The 18961-nt window shown below is 54.5% G+C and overlaps 8 protein-coding genes across 8 annotated transcripts; 3 read left to right on the forward strand and 5 right to left on the reverse strand.

Moving 5' to 3' along the window:
* Positions 1–974: 974 nt before the first annotated feature.
* CC84DRAFT_1213787 (uncharacterized protein) lies at positions 975–3087 on the forward strand (the record flags this gene model as incomplete). The annotated part of the gene is made up of 3 exons (XM_018182569.1): positions 975–1499; positions 1547–2561; positions 2612–3087. 3 exons carry the CDS (start codon positions 975–977, stop codon positions 3085–3087), a joined length of 2016 nt encoding a protein of 671 aa, XP_018040832.1.
* A 1302-nt stretch (positions 3088–4389) lies between these two features.
* On the reverse strand, positions 4390–6301 carry CC84DRAFT_1139055 (uncharacterized protein). The gene is made up of 4 exons (XM_018176220.1): positions 5740–6301; positions 4944–5683; positions 4834–4892; positions 4390–4756 (listed from the first exon to the last, which is right to left on the reverse strand). The coding sequence occupies exons 1-4, from the start codon at positions 6158–6160 to the stop codon at positions 4438–4440; spliced, it is 1539 nt and encodes a 512-aa protein (XP_018040833.1). The 5' UTR covers positions 6161–6301; the 3' UTR covers positions 4390–4437.
* Positions 6302–7204: 903 nt separating this feature from the next.
* Positions 7205–8479, reverse strand: CC84DRAFT_1161406 (ClpP/crotonase). Its single transcript, XM_018177729.1, has 2 exons — positions 7921–8479; positions 7205–7801 (listed from the first exon to the last, which is right to left on the reverse strand). Exons 1-2 carry the CDS (start codon positions 8328–8330, stop codon positions 7360–7362), a joined length of 852 nt encoding a protein of 283 aa, XP_018040834.1. The 5' UTR covers positions 8331–8479; the 3' UTR covers positions 7205–7359.
* A 1840-nt stretch (positions 8480–10319) lies between these two features.
* Positions 10320–11865, reverse strand: CC84DRAFT_485954 (uncharacterized protein). Its single transcript, XM_018186462.1, has 3 exons — positions 11402–11865; positions 10982–11281; positions 10320–10921 (listed from the first exon to the last, which is right to left on the reverse strand). The coding sequence occupies exons 1-3, from the start codon at positions 11641–11643 to the stop codon at positions 10357–10359; spliced, it is 1107 nt and encodes a 368-aa protein (XP_018040835.1). The 5' UTR covers positions 11644–11865; the 3' UTR covers positions 10320–10356.
* A 518-nt stretch (positions 11866–12383) lies between these two features.
* Positions 12384–13216, reverse strand: CC84DRAFT_1161409 (uncharacterized protein). The gene has a single exon (XM_018177730.1). It carries the CDS (start codon positions 13164–13166, stop codon positions 12435–12437), a length of 732 nt encoding a protein of 243 aa, XP_018040836.1. The 5' UTR covers positions 13167–13216; the 3' UTR covers positions 12384–12434.
* Positions 13217–14025: 809 nt separating this feature from the next.
* On the reverse strand, positions 14026–15356 carry CC84DRAFT_1161412 (uncharacterized protein). Its single transcript, XM_018177731.1, has 3 exons — positions 15061–15356; positions 14705–15012; positions 14026–14643 (listed from the first exon to the last, which is right to left on the reverse strand). Exons 1-3 carry the CDS (start codon positions 15229–15231, stop codon positions 14166–14168), a joined length of 957 nt encoding a protein of 318 aa, XP_018040837.1. The 5' UTR covers positions 15232–15356; the 3' UTR covers positions 14026–14165.
* A 119-nt stretch (positions 15357–15475) lies between these two features.
* CC84DRAFT_1256305 (alpha/beta-hydrolase) lies at positions 15476–16872 on the forward strand. Its single transcript, XM_018184610.1, has 5 exons — positions 15476–15663; positions 15715–15769; positions 15829–15898; positions 15946–16565; positions 16611–16872. Exons 1-5 carry the CDS (start codon positions 15598–15600, stop codon positions 16721–16723), a joined length of 924 nt encoding a protein of 307 aa, XP_018040838.1. The 5' UTR covers positions 15476–15597; the 3' UTR covers positions 16724–16872.
* Positions 16873–17603: 731 nt separating this feature from the next.
* On the forward strand, positions 17604–18894 carry CC84DRAFT_1184501 (uncharacterized protein; the record flags this gene model as incomplete). The annotated part of the gene is made up of 3 exons (XM_018180751.1): positions 17604–17790; positions 17841–18206; positions 18257–18894. 3 exons carry the CDS (start codon positions 17604–17606, stop codon positions 18892–18894), a joined length of 1191 nt encoding a protein of 396 aa, XP_018040839.1.
* Positions 18895–18961: the final 67 nt, after the last annotated feature.

Raw genomic sequence — 18961 nt, forward strand, 5'->3', positions numbered from 1 at the left:
ATACAGGAGGCCTGGGCTGCTACGGGGCGGGGAATGGGCTGGTTGGTCGAGGCGACGACGCTCATGCAAGGGCTCGGCGACCCAGCGGGATGCCGTGGGGATCGAGTCCTCGTGCATAACCATGTTTAAGCTTTAATACTGGCAAGTAGTCTAATGGCGAGCAGCACATGATGACGAGGACGAACTACAGACCAAGGCAGTGTCGCCGTACGCTGTCCCAGCCTTTGGCGTGGGACACAGATGGCCCGTGACGGCTGCAAGTGTCAGTTTCAAATGTTCTCTTGACGGACGCGAGTCAGCAGCGGGCTTCTTGTATTTTCGCGGACTGCGCGTCACGCCCTCGGAAATAGACGATGACTGATTTCGACGACACGCACGCACACTACGTCGTCCTGAGGCTGGTGGGCTCGAGATGGATTTTTTTTTTCTTGGAGCCTCGCTAGTCCCAGCTGCGCGGATCAGTTCCGTCTGTGACAGCCAGGTCGCGGCACGAGCGAACTGGTGGGTATGAGGGCAACGAGGCCATCATGCTGTGCGTTACCCCAGGATGTTCTGGCAAACGGCAGGGCTCGTATCGATCAGTGAGTGTACACAGCCCGAGGCAGCCACCGCGTCGACCGCGTGAGTGATCATTTCAACATCCAAGCGGCAGTGCTGGCGTTCGGACGCTTATCGTTTGCTAAAACCGTGGGGTACAGGTGTGGTGGAGCAGGGGTGTCGACGACGCTGGCTGTCGCGACGTCTGCTCCCCGTCGTGGCCTCCTCTCCTCTTGCTCTCTCCAACCAGAGAAGGCGGCCTATCGCGCTGCCTCGGACGCACCTGCGCTATTGATGTCCCGTGTTCACGTCGGGTCTTTGCGCGACGGCTCAACCCACGGTTCCTCTGGATTCCGCTAACACCAGCCGCCCCACTACCTCAGTATTCTGAAAATCCCCTTCGGGTCTCCAGTCGAGTGCGCCCAGAATCGCCCTGTATGAACGGCACCACCGGTGCGCCTCCAGCATGGTCTGGCGCCGAGCAGTTCGACATGGCCGGCTCCGAGCACGACTTCAGCAATCTTCTAGACTTCGACCTGGACTTTTCCGAGTTCGCTAACGGCTCCTCGGCCGGCCACGGCGGGCAGCAGCTCGAACAGCTGGCCGACGAGCTCGACGTCCAGCACCTGCACAACCCCTTCAGTCCGCAGCTTTCCCACCAGCAGCATCGCAATGGCGCCCGCACGCCCGGCGCACCGCAGCCGCAGAGGCACATGGACGCCCACAATGGCGGGCACCCCCACAGCATGCCCACCCAGAGCGGCTTCTTCCAGTTCAGCATGCCCTTCCAGCAACACGGCGTGCCTGCCTTCACCCAGGCGCCAGACGTGTACCAGCCGCACGCGCCGGTGCCGCCCACGCCAAACAGCATGGAGTTGCACGGCGACCCGGCGCGCTACCTGCAGCAGTTGGATGCGCAACACGCCATGTTCGACCAGCGATTCCAGATGCGCAAGGACGAGGTATGAAGAATCAGCTACATGAACCATTCGAGCTGACCATCGCGCAGTCCTTCACCCCACTGGTCTCGCCCGCTGTGACGCCCCATGAGCCCCGCTTCCAAGTGCACGACATGACGACGGTGCCGGGCGCATACTTCAGCCCACTGACTTCGCCCGCTCTGAATGCGCAAAATTACCCCCATGCACAGACCCACTCCAGTCAATATGGCACTACCTCTGGGAGTTCTACAGGCGCTTCGCCGGTGGACGTGGATATGGATATGTTGGAAGAGCCTGCCATCTCCCAGACAAGCCAGAGCCGGAAACTTAGGAGCGCAGCTAAGAGAAGCGCCCCTACGCGGTTTTCGGCTGCGCCCGCACGTGTACGACAGTCACCTATCGTCAAACCTGCCAGGCGGAAAGCTACCGTGTCTTCTCTCATCCCTCCCAAGGAAGTGACGGACCTGTTAGAGGAAGAACGCGCAATTCGTCCCTCATCCAGTGGAGTGGACCTACGCCGCAGCCGCGAGAGCTCAGAGTCTGACTCCATCTCTCCGGGACCCCTATCTGAGATGGGACCTCCACCTAAGCCGAATTCAGTGCACCCGTCTCCTGCAATGAACGCGCAAACCACGGAACTAGGCGTTGCCCCGGCCACCCCAGCCTCTCTGATGCGCATCCACCCCTCGCCTACTTTTGGTGATGTAGATGCGCCACCAGCACTGGACGATCTGACATTACCGGAAGCCTCATTAGATAAACCTCCGCTCTCACGGCTGGACACTGCAGTCCGAGACGATGACCAAGATACGCCGAGAATAACTGCACGAAAAACACCCAAGCTTGGGCCGCTCTCAACCCCTTCTGGGGCATCTGCGCAGTCAGGGAAGCCTAGCCCTAGTCCCATGCTCAGTGCTATTTCCTCGCCCACAAGTCCAGCATTCTTTCCAGGGACCAATAGAAAGGTTGATTCAAAGTCTGCTCGTTCGTCTAAGAAACGAAATAGCGTCACTACAACTCTGGTCAGCCCTGCTCTACGACCTAAGATCTCCCCTAGCATCAAACCGCTGCTTCCCGATGGCTGTAAGTGTTCACACTGTCTGACCATCTTCAATGCTTACTAACACGTCCAGCTGTCTCCGACGACACTCATGCACTTCTTCTGGCCTCCAAGTCGAACTATCAGAATATTCTTGACGGCACCGTGGTACCTGGAGTTTCCTACCCAACATCACTGTCCACAAATTTGACATCAAAACGTACCTCACATAAGATCGCCGAGCAAGGCCGCCGGAATCGCATTAACACGGCACTGCAAGAGATGCAAGCCCTCCTACCATCTCCGCACCTCGGTGCCAAAGAAAGCAAAAGCCCAGAGAGCATGACTGCTGCGCAGTCAAACAATTCGAAAGCGGCAAAGGTCGAATCCGCCATTGATTACATCAAAGCTCTCCAGAAACAGTGCTCAGAAAAAGACAGGCAGCTGGATCAGAAAGACCAAGAACTGGAAGCTCTACGCAGAGAGCTAGCCACCTTCAAACGCTCGAGCTCAACCGAAGCCGTATCGAGCGCGGATACAGCATTGCAGTCAACCGAGGATGCTACCTGAAGAGCGTCTACGCCTAGAATAATTTGGTTTAGATTACTCCCGCAGTGTTTGTTGATTCTAGCATGCAACGCCATCGGTACGCTTTATGAGCATCTTGCAAGATCCCGTTGCCTGTATCGTCATTTCAGGTACCACACCACCCAACAACGAGTCGGAGAGAGTCGGAGCAGGACCCTGTACTGATTTCCATGCATACCCGCGCTGCCTCCGCGGCGGTGGCTCGGCTGTCGGCAGCCCTGAGATTGCACTCGAAAGGACTGGCGCAACTGGGTCAAGGGTTGCAAAAAAAATCTTTCTCGCATGGGTGGAGTGGGGGCGTGGGTGAAGAGGTGACCTGGGAAACGTGGGTGGCTTAAGGGGCTGTGATTGGTTGAGATGGCACAATAAGCCTACATTGGGAGGACACCGCGCTATTTACGTGACGGTGCAAAGACGTCATTGTACACCTGCCTGGGTGCGTCTAGCTTGTCTGGGAAGCTGGTGTAAGCGCATGATTTACAGAGGGTGCTGCTGTGGCGTGGACGTGGGTTGCGCGCGTGCGAGACATACGTACATAGCGCCTTCGATGACAGCGATGCGCACAGGCCGGCAATGGAACTGTATCTAAAGTCGGAATGCTGGCTATCCGCGAGTTAGCAAGCTTCGCCGTGTTCTAGAACAATTGCTCATTATCCAGGTGCGTACTGTCTGCGTGTTTTGGCAAGCCTCGGCAGAATGCAGTACAAAACCCCGGTGGTGCTAAACAGCGTTGTTCCAAACAATCGAAACATGTTCATTCGTATCTAGCCTCTAAACTATCCACTGGGCTGAAACCATCTCTCGTCGAGTATGTTCTTGTCTCGAATGTTTCTCAGTCGTGCGCAATAATATACTCCTCTGGCGGGTGTTTTTTTTTTAATCACGCGGTTATCTGTTTCCGAACTCTCTGCAGAAAGAACGAACCGAAGCGGAGAAACCTAGTGCGTCAACCGCACGCGGGATTGCACTCTCTTTGTCCAGCACGCATCCTTCTCTATGCAATGAGGTTAAAGTGCGAGATATGCGCGGTGGTCTCTGAGGGGGTGATGTTCATCGTGCTATCTAGGTAGAGAGGTTTTCGACACGACTAATGCCTTCTACACATTTCAGCATGCAAGGACTGTACTCTCGATGAGTAGGCATGCACAAGCGAAATGGGGTTCGAGCATGGGGAGGCTGGAGGTTGCGTGACCCATGGAGCTGTTCACGATCACGCTCACGAGGAACGGTGAAATGGACTATTTTTCGATCGCCTGTGAACATCCAGGGACCTGCATTCACTTCCGCCTCATAGTGCCTTGGTCCACACCACGTCACTTTCCCCTCCAAACGTCACGTTGCGCTACACCCCTCGATGTCACCCCTGAGTTCCTCCAGCCCTTCCCAAAAGCCCTCTTCAACAGTCCAACTGCGCACATCGCCGTGATATCTCTCGAACAGAGGACTTGGATACCAGCCTCCGATTGCGTCGTCGTAGTAGAAAGTGTCTTCGAAGCTGAAAGGCCAGTCGAAGCGCAGGAAGTTGGCGTAGTTGTGGGAGAGTTTGCTGTTGCGGAAGAGTGTATGGTGGTGGTGCACAAGCCGGTTGCGAAGGGAAGGCCATGCGAACATGTCGATGGCTATGGGATGGGAGGTGGACGATTGTAAGGGACTGTCAAGGGTTAGAGGGTAGAAAAAGAGAGAGAAAAAGAGAGAGAGAAAGAGAGAGAGAGAGAGAGAGAGAAGTACCTAGGGCGCAGCCACGTTGGGACTTTATCGAGTTCCCCTTTGGTGGGATTAATGTAGTACTGCGTACTTACTCAGTAACCATCGAGTATCGTCAGAAATATGTGGTCTACCTTCAGAAGTTTGAAACTCTTGTAACCAGCCGCCAACCGCTCCATCTTCCCGCTTTTCACAAACAAGAACTGGTCCACCGCTTTGAGAATTTGCAGAACCGGGCTCTGTTTCCAGTGGTCAAAGGTCTTCCAGCCGTCTCTGATTCCCTTGAATAGCAGTCCAGCCTCCATGCCCCAGTCAAACTCATCGCCGAGAGGAAGGCTAGACGGACCTGTTGATGAAGGTGCACGGCTCGAAAAGATTTTGCCGAAGAGTTCGTTCGATTTGCGCCATATCGGGCAGACGGCGGACGATGGTACATGTGGTGATGATGGCGGTCGATCGTCGTTTCGGTCGTTCATGTGAAGGATCATTGGAGATGGGCAATGCCAGGCACGTCCGAATAATTCCATTTCTTGCATGAATGGAGCAAAGGCTGCAGTTGCAGGCGAGTCGGGGGTTGGGATGAGAGCATCTTCGTGTGTTGGTTCGTTTGTGACATCGTCCAGTGTTAGACTCAGATCTAGTGCACTATCGTTGGCTGATGAGGTCGGGAGAGCGATTGACATCATCGTCATGCCATCGAGATCGACGGCTCTAGACGATGCTGGCATGGGAGGGTTGAAGTCAAATGAAGCAGAAGGGTATTGCGCGTCGGGTGGTGTGGTTTCAGGCGATGGCAAGGAGGGCGGTGGTTTAGCATCGGTCGCCGCTTGTGAGTATGAGATGGAGTCTCTACGGAATCTGGGTGAGGTCGGACCTACCATCGACGTCAGTCATTCTATTCCCGCCAAAACATCGTGTAAGTGTGCATACCAGCACTCTCGTCCATGGGCGTGGTTTCCTCAAGTCTTGGCCCTGATACACCTGCCGAAGCTGAAGTGGTTGGTGCCATCCTACCAAACACCTCCCCTCCTATAACGCTCCTCACCCCATCAATTACATCCCTCAGTCTCTCATTCTCTGCTCTTAGCCCTTCGATCTCGCTGAGGAGACTTGCTGTGGCGCCATTCCTGTCTTGGTTTCTCAATATTTCAATCGTCCGTTCTAGCTCCGCGATATGCGTCTTCGTCTTCTCTCTCAACGATCTCTGCGCCTCGCGGTCAATCGCTCGTTTCCTTTCCTTCCTCTCCTGCTCGCCTAGGCATGATGCCCGCCGTTTGCGCTTGATGACAGGCGCAACAGACTGAAGTGGAGTCGTGGTCGCAGCGTCACTGTTAGACCGTCGGTTCACCATCTCTCTTTCCAAACACAGCCGGGGTCAGTTTTAAACATGTACGACAAGTCGATACTACTGAATCGCTATCACAAGAGTCTCGAACAAGGTCGAATAATGTCGCAAACGTCGACTCGTTATCTGACCCGACACCACGGAGCCTGCCCACATTAATAGCTATCCGAACGTCGTCCGCATGTCGTTTGACCACCTGCCGAGGACCCCTACCCTGTACTGTATTGCCTTGACACACTGCGGCCCCGGAACTTCGACCGTTCCATAGCCAAAATGCGGGGAAATGGACAGACAACCCCACCTTGATCGTCACGCTGCATGCCCAACCTCGTACTAGCATACTCGTGTGAGCAATGTGAGAGGCTCAAAGAAAAGGACCGAGTCATGTTACCGAGGCGCGCCGGGTATGGCGGGATGACGAAGGTTTGAAGATCCGTAGATAGTGTCGGATGGGGATCACCGGTAATTTTCGGGAACAGCGGGATGAGGGCCAGACGCTGGATGTGAATGTGCGAGAGCGTTCTTGTAGCCCGGGGAATTCGATTGAGTGGTTCGGAACGCTGGAAAGGGTCCTGGTATTGTTCGACGGTCACGGAAATTTGTGCAACAAAACCCAAGGTTTCTTGGGATGTTCCATCTGATCGGATGTCTGCGAGCTTTGCACATAGCCCACTCGAAGCGTCCGGAGTTGCCCATTTGGGGTATACCACGTCCGTATCCGCCAGCCTTCACGAATCAGGACCATCACGGTTTTCCAGCAGGAGTTGCAAATGCTCGCAAGACTGGTTCCTGTTTGCGGCCCTATTGAAACAGTCCGCTATCATTGATTCGAGCGCGAGTCATGCATGCCTTTGGTGACTGAAAGGCCGAACTGTCATTCGTATACGATATGGTGAACAAACGTCCTGGAGGTCTGTTGCCACCGCGCATTCGATAGTTTTGCTTAGGTTAATTCATTGCTGTAGCTAATGATAAGGAGCATAGAAATGACAGAAGAATACGTGAGGGCGTTGCTCGACGCAGACAAAGAATTGTTCCTGCCTGGGAATTGCTTGGAACTCCAAAGGCTGCGTAGACCACAGTAGAGTTCTTGTAAACCAGACACTAGCACCATATTGGTTCAAGTGGCTGCATACGATGACAAAACAGCCCAAGCAATCATCGCAGGATCTATGAAGCTTGTCTTCTCTACATCAGCGTGCTATCTACAGCTTACTAGCCTTCCACTCAGGCTTCCTCTTCTCCGCAAACGCCTTCAGCCCCTCAAGCGCATTCTCTCCCGTGTTCAAATCCCGCTCAAACCTCTCAATGACCAACTGTGTCGCCCTTTCGACGCTTCCCTGCTCCCATGCCTCCTTCAACGCCGCTCTCGTTACGATCGCTGCGTCGGGGCTGATAGCCGCGATATCATTGGCAAGTCTGAGCGCTTCGTCTACAACCGTGTCAGGAGAGGGCGAGATACGGTTGACAAGATTGAGTTCCTTTGCGCGTTGCGCAGTTATAGAGCGGCCGGTAAGGGCCATCTCAGAGGCGATTGGCAATCCGACGTTGCGGACAAGACGGGGTGGCCCGCCTGCGCCTGCAAAGATACCACGAAGGGCTTCGGGGAGGCCAAAGGTCGCTGTTGGGGAGGCGACGACCATGTCACTATTCGTATCTGTTAGCATGGTCTCGGTCTTCATCTGTTCTGTGTTCTGATCCTGGAGACTGCAGTTGCTCCTCCCTTCATCTGAACCGTGCACAAGAGGAGTTTTTGCTCTACTTACCAGCCCAGCACAATCTCAAATCCACCACCAAGCGCAAACCCATTCACGGCCGCAATAATCGGCTTCTTCCCCGCCCTCCTGCTGATCCCTCCAAAGCCGCTCAGCGGGTGTCTCTGCTTAGCAACATCCTTCTCCACCGTACCCTGCCTAATCTTTCCCAGCTCGATCAAGTCCTGCCCTGCACAGAACGCCTTCTTGCCCGCGCCCGTGATAATAGCTACGCGGAGATTCGGCTCGCGGTCAAACCAATCGAAGACTTGACCCATTTCAGTGTGCCCGGCAAAAGGTATACTATTCATTTGGCGCTCGCGGTTTATTGTGACTAGCAGGACATACGGGGCGGGATAGGTGAGGAGAACATGCGATGTGGGCGGGGGTTGCGTTACGGGTTTGAGGATCGTCGACGCCATGGTAGAGGTATAGATGATACGTTGCGCTCGCCGTTAACGTATGGGATGAGGGATCTGGAAAAGCAGGTTTAATCTGGGAATTCGAGGAACGTATGGACCGCTTGTTATTGAATATCACATCGCGGCGTGTTGAGATGGATAAGTACATGCGCAGCCTTCCCGTGTGGGGAATTGGACCGAGGTCCATGTCTACCCCCGGATCACTGCTCCGAACTACCTTTACACTACCAGGATAGGGAGCAGTAGCGATGTTACGACTCATGTTACATAACCAAGCTCCCTTCGCATTGGCACTCGCCCCATTCAAGGGAACACGCGATTGTAGCGTCTTTGCAAGCGAGAAGCGTGATATTACCGCCCGGAAATTGTCATGTCAAAGGATCTACCATATATTCCACAAGAAGAGCGGCGGCCGTAGCTAAATCAGAATCCATAACGGCTGGCCTATGTCGCCAGTCTCCGTTGACCGACATGATTTACACTCAGAACGTATGAATTTTATGCATAAGTACGGTGCTAATCCCTATTCCAGGCTTATCGCGCAATGGTGTGCCAAAGATCTCTGGAAAACGACGCGCAAGCTTTAGGTACACTATATACCTGATGAGGTCCAACAAACAGCTGTTATACGAGTGCTTGAAACCATTCCCGGTCACACGATCAGGGTACGTTACTGAACACAGCATTCCCGCCTGGACCCTGCTATGTATGCAGAAATAGCAAAGTTCATCGGCCGACAATCACTTCTGCAGAAGGCCCAAAGCGATCAGATCTGAGCCAGGAAACGCGCTATGACCACGTTGCATACGGCATTTGCTTCGACCATGGGCCTCATCAGGCATGCGATGAGCTAGTTATGGTAGAGGGGGGTAGACCTAGCATGAGACGCACCCTTGAACCGGCCCTCCATGAAGGCACAAAGGCCTCCTCGGTCGAGGTGTGGGGCACCGTAGCGCGTGGAGGCAATGCTCCCTCCTGTGCTTTTTGGCAAATCTCCACTACTTCAGCACGAACAACAACTTCCTCGAAAACGTCACCTCCATTTACTTTAGCTTGGGTCATATTGACACACGCAACGGGCATCCAGGGCTTCGACGTTCACCAACTTGGTTCCTATACGAACCTCGCTCACATCAAGCGTCTATCGATCTACAATTGCATGGACGTAAATGGATTCCTGAACGAATCCACGTGCAATTTCCCAAGCCTGGGGCTCTTCTCCACCACCGCCGAGGGCACTTTCAATGACGTCGATTACGCGGCAGTTCAAGATTTTCCCTTCTAGAAGAGCCAGGTATATTTGTTGACACGGACCTTCATCCCACCTCACAAAAGGTGGTCATCGACGATGAGGTCGACAGAAACCTGAAAACGTTTGCCGCAACACATGGATCACCGAGTTCCTTTGTTCACTCTTGCACCAATATTACGCATCTTCAGATCCCTAAATACGGGATGGCCTAGTAACGGTCCAGGGTGTCTGAGCGGAAGAGAAGCTAGCTGGTGATGTGATTCATGGTCTCCCGTGCGTGAGTGGTTAAGTCATCTCAGAGTACCTGTTCGAGGGAACATGGGTTTGCTGAGCTGGCTGAGGGTATGGAAACGGCGGACTGCTGATTGCGACACCTAAGGGCCACTACCTGTGGAGGGAATGTGACCTTGTCATTTGGCAGTGACGAAGCCGCAGGAATTTGGATGCCAGACGATGTCGTCTTCTGCAGGCAAGCTCTGAGTTATCGCACAAACAAACAGTATCTGACAGTCCATCGGCAAGCATGTCTCTACCCCTCACAGTCAAAACCATTACTCCATCCACCATTCCCAACACCATCTCACCACATCCAGCCACTCACGCGGTACAGCCAAACATTGTCCATAACGTTAACATTACTATACGTAGGAGAAGACTCAGATATGCCTACATCAATTCCCCCTCCCTCCCAAAATGAGTGAGTGCACATGGTATCTCAGAAAGCAAACGCTAGAACGCCCTTGACAACCAAATATTCCGAGTAAGAAAGTTATTTCACATCGCAGTGCCCTTTCCCTTCCCATCATACAGATACTCATCGTACTCTTGCTGCCCCTGGGGCGCGACCCCCGCGTACCCCACGCTCTCGTGTGGTACCTGGCCTGGCGGTGGGAAGTAGGTTTGCTGTGGTGGGGAGTATGTCTGCTGTGGCGGGAAGTATGTCTGCTGTGGTGGGTCGTACGTCTGTTGCGGCGGCGAGTGAGTCTGCTGCTGCTGGGGCGGCGCTACCATGGGGCTCCCTGGCTGCGCGTAGTACTCCTGGTGGGCCTGCGGGATCGGAGCTCCCTGCAGCTGGTTGAACGCCGTAGTGCGCGGCGTAGCGGGGACTTTGGCCCAGGGCGCGTGTCCCGTCGCGGTGCCAGGCGTGCGGGGGAGTTGTTGCAGCTCCCACATGTGCTGCCACTGTTCTTCGGCGGTCATCTCCTGGTCGTAGGGCGAGGACGCGTAAAGTTCCTTCTCGGCTTTCTTTTCGGCGACTTTGGAGTCGTGGGCCGCGCGGGCTTCAGGGGTGGGAATAAGAGACCAGATGGAGAGGCCGATGAAGATGGCGTAAGTGATGCTGGATGGAGGATGTCAGTGTTTTGTTCGCGTGTGGGAGAGGGGGTGGTGAGATGCTTACAGCATGATCAAGGAGACGGCAAAGGCGGATTTGGCCTGCATGCAGTAGCCGCGCTCGGTCTGGTCGCTCACGATGTTGCAGCTCTTGGTGATGTACCACGGGGCGCCCTTGTTCTGGTGCGCGGGATCGACGGTGTCGGGCGCGGTTTGGATGTACAGCGAAGCGGCCCAGAGCGCGGCGAGGCAAACATGCAGGATAAGGGAGATTATGGGATAGAAGATGTGCAGGAGCCAGAGAGTGAATTTGATGAGGTAGAAGAACATGCATACGACGCCGATGTACATGTTGTAGTTGGTGTTTCTAGACGCCCGTTAGTGCATGTTTCCCATACTTTTATGCATGAATTGATCTTTTTAGTTGCTGCTCTCCGAATCCTGGTACATCGGGCATTTAGGAATATCAGAGAGGTGTAGTACTGACAGACTGCTCCACACTAACGGGATCTCCATCTTCTGGTAGTTGTACGCCGCATACGCGACCTCCGAAGGATCGCTGTTGAATCCCAGTTCTCCACCCACCCGCCATAGCACTGTGCGGTATGTGTTGGGCGCGGCGATGCCAAAGAGGGCCAAATTCGCTACTGTGAAGGGGAATTCAAAGATGATAAGCCCGAGCACGAGCTTTGGCATACGCCATTTGCGGGGGAGAAAAAAGCGGCCCATTGCGACAGATGTGGTGGGAGGATGGGCTCGACGCAGGTCGAGCTAGAAGCTCAGGTCTCGCGGGGCGAGCGATAGATGCTGGGGCGAAGCAATATGGGGGCTATATGGTGCAGCGCAGTGCCGTCGCTATAGCATGCGCGCGGGCTCGTTCACCGCTCGTCGCTGTCGTCAATGGTGTCGCACCGGGCTCGTCGCACCGTCCAGAGAGGGATCGCACGGCAGCACAAGGCTCGCAGGGCCACGGCACCTTTAAAGCTGGCCTCAGCCGAAGTCCACCATCGCGCCTACGTGCCGGGGGCGAGCCAGCAACAGCGCGCCTGCAGCCGCTGAGTGGGTGTTCGTTTCTGCCCATCACAACGCGGCGTGGCGTCAACAGGCCAATGGGACCCCGCAGCCGGCTTATCCAGCCTGCAGCATCCCTGCCCGCCGCCGTGCTCGCGTGCAGATGGCACAGGCAGTCCTCTGTCCAGATGCGGAAGGGCAATATATGTTGCGAAGGCTATTGGGCGTGGCAGCGATGGGTTTTATGGCGTCGTCGCACAGAGTGTTGGTTCAAATGGAGTAAAGGGAGTGGAGTAGGAAGCTACCCGCGCCGTGCCGCCCCGCGCCCGCTCGCAAAGTGGAGCAAATTGTGCCATGGCAAGGTGAGAATGGAACGAGCGTCGAGAGAGATGCGCATCGCAAGTAGTCTGGGCGCTTACATGTAATGATGCAATGTGAATGCGCTCCCAATAGCGTTTGCGTCGCGCCGACTACACCACAGTGCCAGGCCAGTGGTTGCACATGGACCACTACACCTTCGACATAAGCTCGACTTCAGGGTGCAGTTCGCTGGGTCCCTCGTACAGCAGCCCATTCCTGCCCTTCAACACCAGATCCGCGAACTCCTTGACATATGCCATGACTGTTCCGAACGAACGCTCGCCATCCAACGTCCCCGCCATTTCTTTTGCAAAGCCCTCGTTCGCAATTCCACCGAGCTTGAAGATCAGTGGCAAGTCGCTGAAGGTATTGTGCGCGCTTCCTTTCAGATTGATCTCCTTCAGGTGTCCGAGATGCTTGCACAAGTTAGCCCAAGTAGCGTTGTTGCTGCGATTGCGCGCGTCTGGCTCTCCTCGGCCGAAGAGGACCACCAGTCGCTCTGTCTTTGCCAGCTTCCCGTATTGCGAACCGTCCATGTTCATCGCACCTTTGAATCGCGTATCTTGTATTAGTGCGCAGACAGCCGTTGCACCACCGAACGAGTGTCCGATAATAGCTGCATTCGTCGTATCAAATGGACATTTGGCATTGGGAACCAGTTGTTGGATCACATCGAGGTTTCCAAGCTGTGTGAGGACGAAGCGAGCGTCTCCGACACGAGTATCAAGCAACTGTGCGTGCTTTTCGGCGTCTTCTTCCTTAACGTTGGGCGAGACGGTACCTCGGGTGTGCGAACCGTCCGGCCATTCCACGACCATGGCTTCCCACGTGTGGTCCATCGTGACAACTGCATAACCTTCGGAGGCGAGATTCTGCGCCATGCAATTGTATTGGTGTCGTGTAAATGTCAGGCCTGGCGAGACGAGTACTTATTCTCGTGAGCAACTGTAACTGGTCCAAACGGATACCACATACCTAGTGGAACTTTTCCAAAGTCGACTATCGCCTGTTCACTCGATACCTGGAGTTGCATCCTGCTGCACACTTTCGGTAAACCCTTGCTAGACAAAAACAAGTCCAACATCATCGATGCCATGGGTGGCATATACGGGACTGGAGAGGATGGTGCAGCAGCGGCGCGCTCGATTGGGTAGAACAGTGATATCACAACACGTCGATGACCTGGTGGGCTGAAGGGGTCTGTTCTTGTCACATCTACGAGTTTCGATGTGCTGTAGCCAACAGCATATGGCCCAGTCGGTGCAGGGATGAGGACGGGCGTTGCTTCTGGAGCTGCCATATTGACGGGCTACAGGTGCAAGGCCGACAGGATTAGTGAGGGAAAGGGTGAGAAAGGGTGGAGTGGCACGGCGAAGACTCTCAAAGGAACATGAGTGGAAATCGCGATCGCTACTGGAAAGCAACAGGCCTTCTGACAATAGTAGAAGCCAGGAGTGCGATGATTGAGGAGACAGGACCCTTTGCTTCACTTTGTAAAACAAGGATGCCCTTCAAAATTTGGGCAGCCGAATGCGACGAGACCGAAGACATTGTGTTGCTGGCCTTACTCGAACCAGCACCGGATAATCATCAGGCCCTGCAGAAGCGTAAGCATCTAGCCAAGAAGGTGTTCGCACAGTTTCTCATAGCGTACGATTGGAAGAAATACGAGGTGGCTGCAGGGCATCGATTCATTTTTAGTTCCCGATAGTGCAGAAACATTGTACCAAAATATTGCACTCCATTTTGAATTTTGATTAGGGTTCATGTTACCCGTAGATATGCTTTACCTATGAATTAAGACCACTCATATATGGTCATGTATATGCATGTACGGCATTCTCATATCCAGTACACATATGTACGGCGGTTTTGGTTCGTCACCACCACTTCTCACAGAAAACGCGCTCTGGATCTACGTGTTGTTGCTTTTGCAGCCAGTCCACAATCGTATCAGTCATCTCGGCCGGCCCGCAGACGTAGAATACGGTGCCTTGTGCTTCATCCGCATTGCCTACAGCGCTTGCTAACGCAGTATCATCAATACGATGCGTCCAGGCAGTAACAGGCACTTCAGTGTCCGACTGTATTTGCGGCAGTGTGAGCGACATTAGCGGATGGATAGGCTCGTCGTTGCGACGATTCAAGGGCGCCCCGTCCCAAGTTCCCGTAAGGAAAAGCTCTATACAATTCTTGGTAGAGTGTGTTCGCGGTTTGCGGAACAGGTCGAGCAGCCTAGTGAGGAAGAGAACTTCTTCGGGCTGAGTGTCGCTCGAGGGAACTTTAGACGAATACAATATGCGAACCTCAGGTTCCACTTCCTGCTCGTTGATATGCGACAGCATCGACACAAGTGGACTACCGTCAAAGTTAGTGCAACCGTGACGGACGAGCACTGCATGCTCCGATGAATTCTTACTTTATCCCCACACCACCTGCAATGAATACAGCGCGCTTGATAGTCGCGTAGTCTATCTTGGGCGGTGGCCAGACAAAGCTACCTCCGACTCTGACCTTGACCTCCTTTCCTATTATTTCCTCGGGTGGCTGCCATAGCCATGCTGCAGGTGGGTTGCTAGGACTGTTTTGCACAGCTAGCTCAAGGAAAGGTTTGTGCTCTGCATCATCCGGTCTTGTTCTAGCCTGACTGGGAGTGGATGTCAAGGTGAAGCCACCGGCTTTTTCGATACCGGGAACGTGGACGTCGAGCCATTGGCCTGGTTGGAACTTCGCCCATCAGTGACCGTCGAGAACAGCGGGGGGGTTCGCGGATACGTTGAATGTGTCTTGCCCCCGGAGAGCGAACTTGAACGTTTTTATGCGGTTATTGACTGGCGTGACGGTATCGATGGTCACCGAGTAGAGGCCCTCGTCGCGAGGCTCGGCTGCTGTTCTCTCTTCATGGCTGAGGCTTGCTGCTTTCGCTCTGGAGCGCGTCTGGACCATGCTGCTCAGTGAAGGCGCGCGTAGTGTGGAAGGGAGGGGATTACAACGGCGCGAGAGTGTTCGAAATGCCCGTGCGAGCATTACAGTTGGCAAGCGCGGCAGGGATGTTAGTGAAGAGTCTGCGGTGGGGTTTTGAGGGGCACGAGATGCTCCAGGGGTGGGCATTCCCTGATGACGCGCTTCTTGGCCATCTGCCTAAACTGCTTTAGGGCCTATCCTCGGCTCGTTCCGTGAGCTTCCTTCAGCTGCAGGCGGCGGACGCCCGGCGCTCTTATACCAAGTCTTGTGTATTTGTCACTTGTCTTTGTATCATAGCTGCAATACCCCCTTTGTCTCATCGTGCCTGTTTAGTGGCCCGTTTTCATAATGTCCGTAGAGGAAGGCTGGCACACGGTGGAGGACGGCAAGAAGCTGTACACAAAGACGTGGAAGGTACAGGAGTATACAAGCTTAAAGATAGCGGCATGCTAACACATATTCCAGACGAATGGTCCTGCCAAAGCTCGCCTGGTATTTATACATGGTTTCAGCGATCATTGTACGTTGCGGCCGCACCCGGCCTATCCAAGAAGGTGCCGCTTGTTGACACGTGCACAGGCAATGCCTACAACCAATTCTTTCCCACGTTGGCCTCGAAGGGTATCGAAGTCTATGCGTTCGACCAGAGGTGAGTCTATTCGATGCTTATCAGGGTTAGCAGCTAACAACCCGCAGAGGATGGGGCCGCTCAGTTGCAAAGCCGTCCGAGAGGGGCCACACCGGTCCAACCTCCAAAGTGCTTGACGATATTACTTCTTTCCTCAGAACAGTCATCCCATGCCCCATTCCTCTATTTCTCATGGGCCACTCCATGGGCGGTGGAGAAGTGCTTCTTTACATGTCAACCGGGCCAGCTGAGATACGCAAGCACATTCGTGGTTATCTCTTAGAATCGCCATTTATCGACTTTGACCCAAAGTCAAAACCTTCATCGATCACCGTAATCCTCGGCCGACTGGCTGGAAAGGTGTTGCCGCATCATCAATTGACCAACCCACTTGATGTCACACTCATCACGCGCGACCCAGCAGTGCAGAAACAATTCACTGAAGACGAGCTTTGCCATGACACCGGCACTCTTCAGGGTCTCGCTGGAATGCTGGACAGGACCGCAGACCTCGCCGGTGGCAAGGTTAAGATTGGCGATGATGCAGGCGAGGGCGGTGTTACGAGGGTGTGGATAGGCCACGGTGACAAAGATGGCATCACCAACTACCAAGCAACAAAAACTCTCGTAGAGCGGCTTCCAGTGAAGGACAAAGAGTTCAAGACATATGCCGGATGCTACCATAGATGTAAGTGTCATCCATACCGAGTCATCACGTCGCTGACTGGTCCAGTGCATGACGAGCCGAGTCCCGATAAGGAGGTGTTTGTAGACGATGTCGCCAACTGGGTACTGTCGCGCTCTGAAGACCCAGTGCAAGTGGAGGATTCCAAGCCTAAGCTGTGAGCTCTTGTTGCGAATAGATACCACCCAAACCCATCTAGATTGTTGCCAAGAGTAGCTGTACCTGGTCAAATGCGGTGCATCGCAAAACCCCTACTTGAAACAGAAACTTTGAGGCGGAGTGCTTTTAACGTATGCATGCATCCACACGCACAGCCTCGTCGGTGAACATCGCTTGCCCGAGAGTGCAGCATCGTGAAGACGTGACGTAAATGCGCCCGAATCCGTTTGTGTTTTTTGCTGTACGCGCGTTTCCATCAGTCTTGGCTCGTGGTGAAACATGCGATTGACGGAGAAAACGGTTGACACATTTCGAACAAACACCAGGATTTGATGCGAACAGGAAGGTCGAGCCAACAGGCAGACGACATCATCAATTTACACGCAGCGCACAAATGAACGAGAGGGGAACTCGGCGGTGCGGTACCTGAATAGGTATCTCGCAATTGGCCAAGCCATGGCCGCGTGGAAACGGGGACGATGATGCTTGATCTGTGGCTAGCTACGGCGCCGGCAGGTCCCGAAGAGGCTCAAAAAGTCGAGTCAACTGCAAGACCAAGCACTCTGCAGCTCAAGGATTCGCGTCGCCCATCGCTCGCCTCAAGCCTACCGGATGTTTCTGCACCACCGCAGAAATGGCTTGCCTGTTATTAGCCAGTTGCGTCGCGTGTGCTTGTCCGGGCCACCTTTCACCTTCCAACACCCGTCGTCAGCTGGCGCCACTCCTACACACACCCTGCGCTGGGGCCTCCCAATAGCCCGGCAATTGCGTGTCCTCCGCACACAGACTGCACGAGACGTTCCCTTTAATAACAAGACCGCCCTCAATTGGTCTTCGACCGCCCATCGCAAGCAGCACCTATCCCCTGCCACCACTCCCACCATGAGCGCGACCCAGACCCAGACGCGCAGCCACGGCGGCCACTCGCACCACCACCATCACGACAACACGTACCTCGTGTCCAAGAACAAGAACGATGCCGGTGTGCGCATCACGCGCATCGGCCTGTACGTCAACCTAGGCATGGCCGTCGGCAAGGGCGTCGGAGGCTACGTCTTCCACAGTCAGGGCAAGTACTGCGGTGCGCAAACGTGTGTCAACGCTTCTGACAATATCTAGCATTGGTTGCCGACGCCATCCACAGCCTGACCGACCTTGTCAGCGACATCATGACGCTGGCGACGGTATCATGGTCGCTGAAGCCCCCTTCGGAACGGTTTCCGAGCGGATACGGAAAGATCGAGAGCCTGGGTTCTCTTGGCGTCAGTGGTATCCTACTCGGGGGAGGGATGATGATGGGATGGGCTGCCCTGGTTGCACTTGCCCAGCAGTTCTTCCCAGACGCTGCACACTTTGCGGCCGAGTGGGGGTTGCTCCCGCACAGCCACGGGCACGCGCACGGCGCTGGGTCCCTCGGGCCCAACATCAACGCAGCATGGCTGGCGGGAGGGTCGATCCTGATCAAGGAGTGGCTATACCGCGCAAGTAAGGCTTCAGCATTCTATGGCTTCGCGCAAAGCTAACGCCATCTGCAGCACTCAAGATCGCCAACGAGCGCAAATCCTCCGTCCTCGCATCGAACGCATATCACCACCGAGTGGACTCGCTCACGGCCTTCGTTGCCCTGCTCATGATCTTTGGCTCCAACATGCTTAACAACGCCTCCTGGCTGGACCCGGTCGGCGGACTCGTCATTTCATTCATGGTCATCCAAGCTGGTGTAGGCAACACCAGAGATGCGCTCTTTGAGCTCGCCGATGTCGGTATCGAGAAGGAGATGAGCGATAAGGTGCGGAAAGCGGCCACAAAAGCCCTCGACGACATCAACGTCGGATCATCCAGCGATGTGAACGTACGCCATGTGCAAGGTGTCAAGTCTGGCCAGAACTACCTTATGGATGTGGAGCTTGGCGTACCCGGCACATACAGCGTCGAGCAGACACGAGGAATCGAGAACCTGATTCGTGAACGAGTAGGAGCCAAGGTGCGCGGAGTGAAGAAAGTCCGAGTGCGATTTGTCTCCAACACAGCAGACCAACCCGACTTTCTGGACGAGTTCATCAACCTTGGCGATGGCGCAAGTTTGTCTCCCGAGTCAGAGTCGGACCACGAGCACGATCACGATCACGATCACGATCACAAAGAGAACGGGAGCGTGAAGAAGAAGAATTGAGCGTGTATCATTGGAGGTCTGCGTTAGGAGAGTACATCTTGAATATTGGCGTTTTGCATTTGGATAC

This window comes from Paraphaeosphaeria sporulosa (assembly GCF_001642045.1).
Source record: "Paraphaeosphaeria sporulosa strain AP3s5-JAC2a unplaced genomic scaffold CC84scaffold_2, whole genome shotgun sequence".
NCBI classification, from domain to species: domain Eukaryota; kingdom Fungi; phylum Ascomycota; class Dothideomycetes; order Pleosporales; family Didymosphaeriaceae; genus Paraphaeosphaeria; species Paraphaeosphaeria sporulosa.

Bases quoted from the DNA above. Each gene is read 5' to 3' on its own strand.
- CC84DRAFT_1139055 (XM_018176220.1), bottom strand. From the start codon at position 6,160: ATGGTGAACCGACGGTCTAACAGTGACGCTGCGACCACGACTCCACTT. The intron at 5,684-5,739 runs GTATGCACACTT...CGTCGATGGTAG, and splicing joins GCCCATGGACGAGAGTGCTG to GTCCGACCTCACCCAGATTC. The intron at 4,757-4,833 runs GTACTTCTCTCT...AACCCTTGACAG, and splicing joins CCAACGTGGCTGCGCCCTAG to TCCCTTACAATCGTCCACCT.
- CC84DRAFT_1161409 (XM_018177730.1), bottom strand. From the start codon at position 13,166: ATGGCGCAGAATCTCGCCTCCGAAGGTTATGCAGTTGTCACGATGGAC.
- CC84DRAFT_1161412 (XM_018177731.1), bottom strand. From the start codon at position 15,231: ATGGTCCAGACGCGCTCCAGAGCGAAAGCAGCAAGCCTCAGCCATGAA. The intron at 15,013-15,060 runs GTATCCGCGAAC...TGATGGGCGAAG, and splicing joins GGGGGCAAGACACATTCAAC to TTCCAACCAGGCCAATGGCT. The intron at 14,644-14,704 runs GTAAGAATTCAT...CTTTGACGGTAG, and splicing joins GCAGGTGGTGTGGGGATAAA to TCCACTTGTGTCGATGCTGT.
- CC84DRAFT_1256305 (XM_018184610.1), top strand. From the start codon at position 15,598: ATGTCCGTAGAGGAAGGCTGGCACACGGTGGAGGACGGCAAGAAGCTG. The intron at 15,664-15,714 runs GTACAGGAGTAT...CACATATTCCAG, and splicing joins TGTACACAAAGACGTGGAAG to ACGAATGGTCCTGCCAAAGC. The intron at 16,566-16,610 runs GTAAGTGTCATC...TGACTGGTCCAG, and splicing joins TGCCGGATGCTACCATAGAT to TGCATGACGAGCCGAGTCCC.
- CC84DRAFT_1161406 (XM_018177729.1), bottom strand. From the start codon at position 8,330: ATGGCGTCGACGATCCTCAAACCCGTAACGCAACCCCCGCCCACATCG. The intron at 7,802-7,920 runs GTAAGTAGAGCA...AGATACGAATAG, and splicing joins TTTGAGATTGTGCTGGGCTG to TGACATGGTCGTCGCCTCCC.
- CC84DRAFT_485954 (XM_018186462.1), bottom strand. From the start codon at position 11,643: ATGGGCCGCTTTTTTCTCCCCCGCAAATGGCGTATGCCAAAGCTCGTG. The intron at 11,282-11,401 runs GTCAGTACTACA...ACGGGCGTCTAG, and splicing joins CCGTTAGTGTGGAGCAGTCT to AAACACCAACTACAACATGT. The intron at 10,922-10,981 runs GTAAGCATCTCA...TCCTCCATCCAG, and splicing joins GCCGTCTCCTTGATCATGCT to CATCACTTACGCCATCTTCA.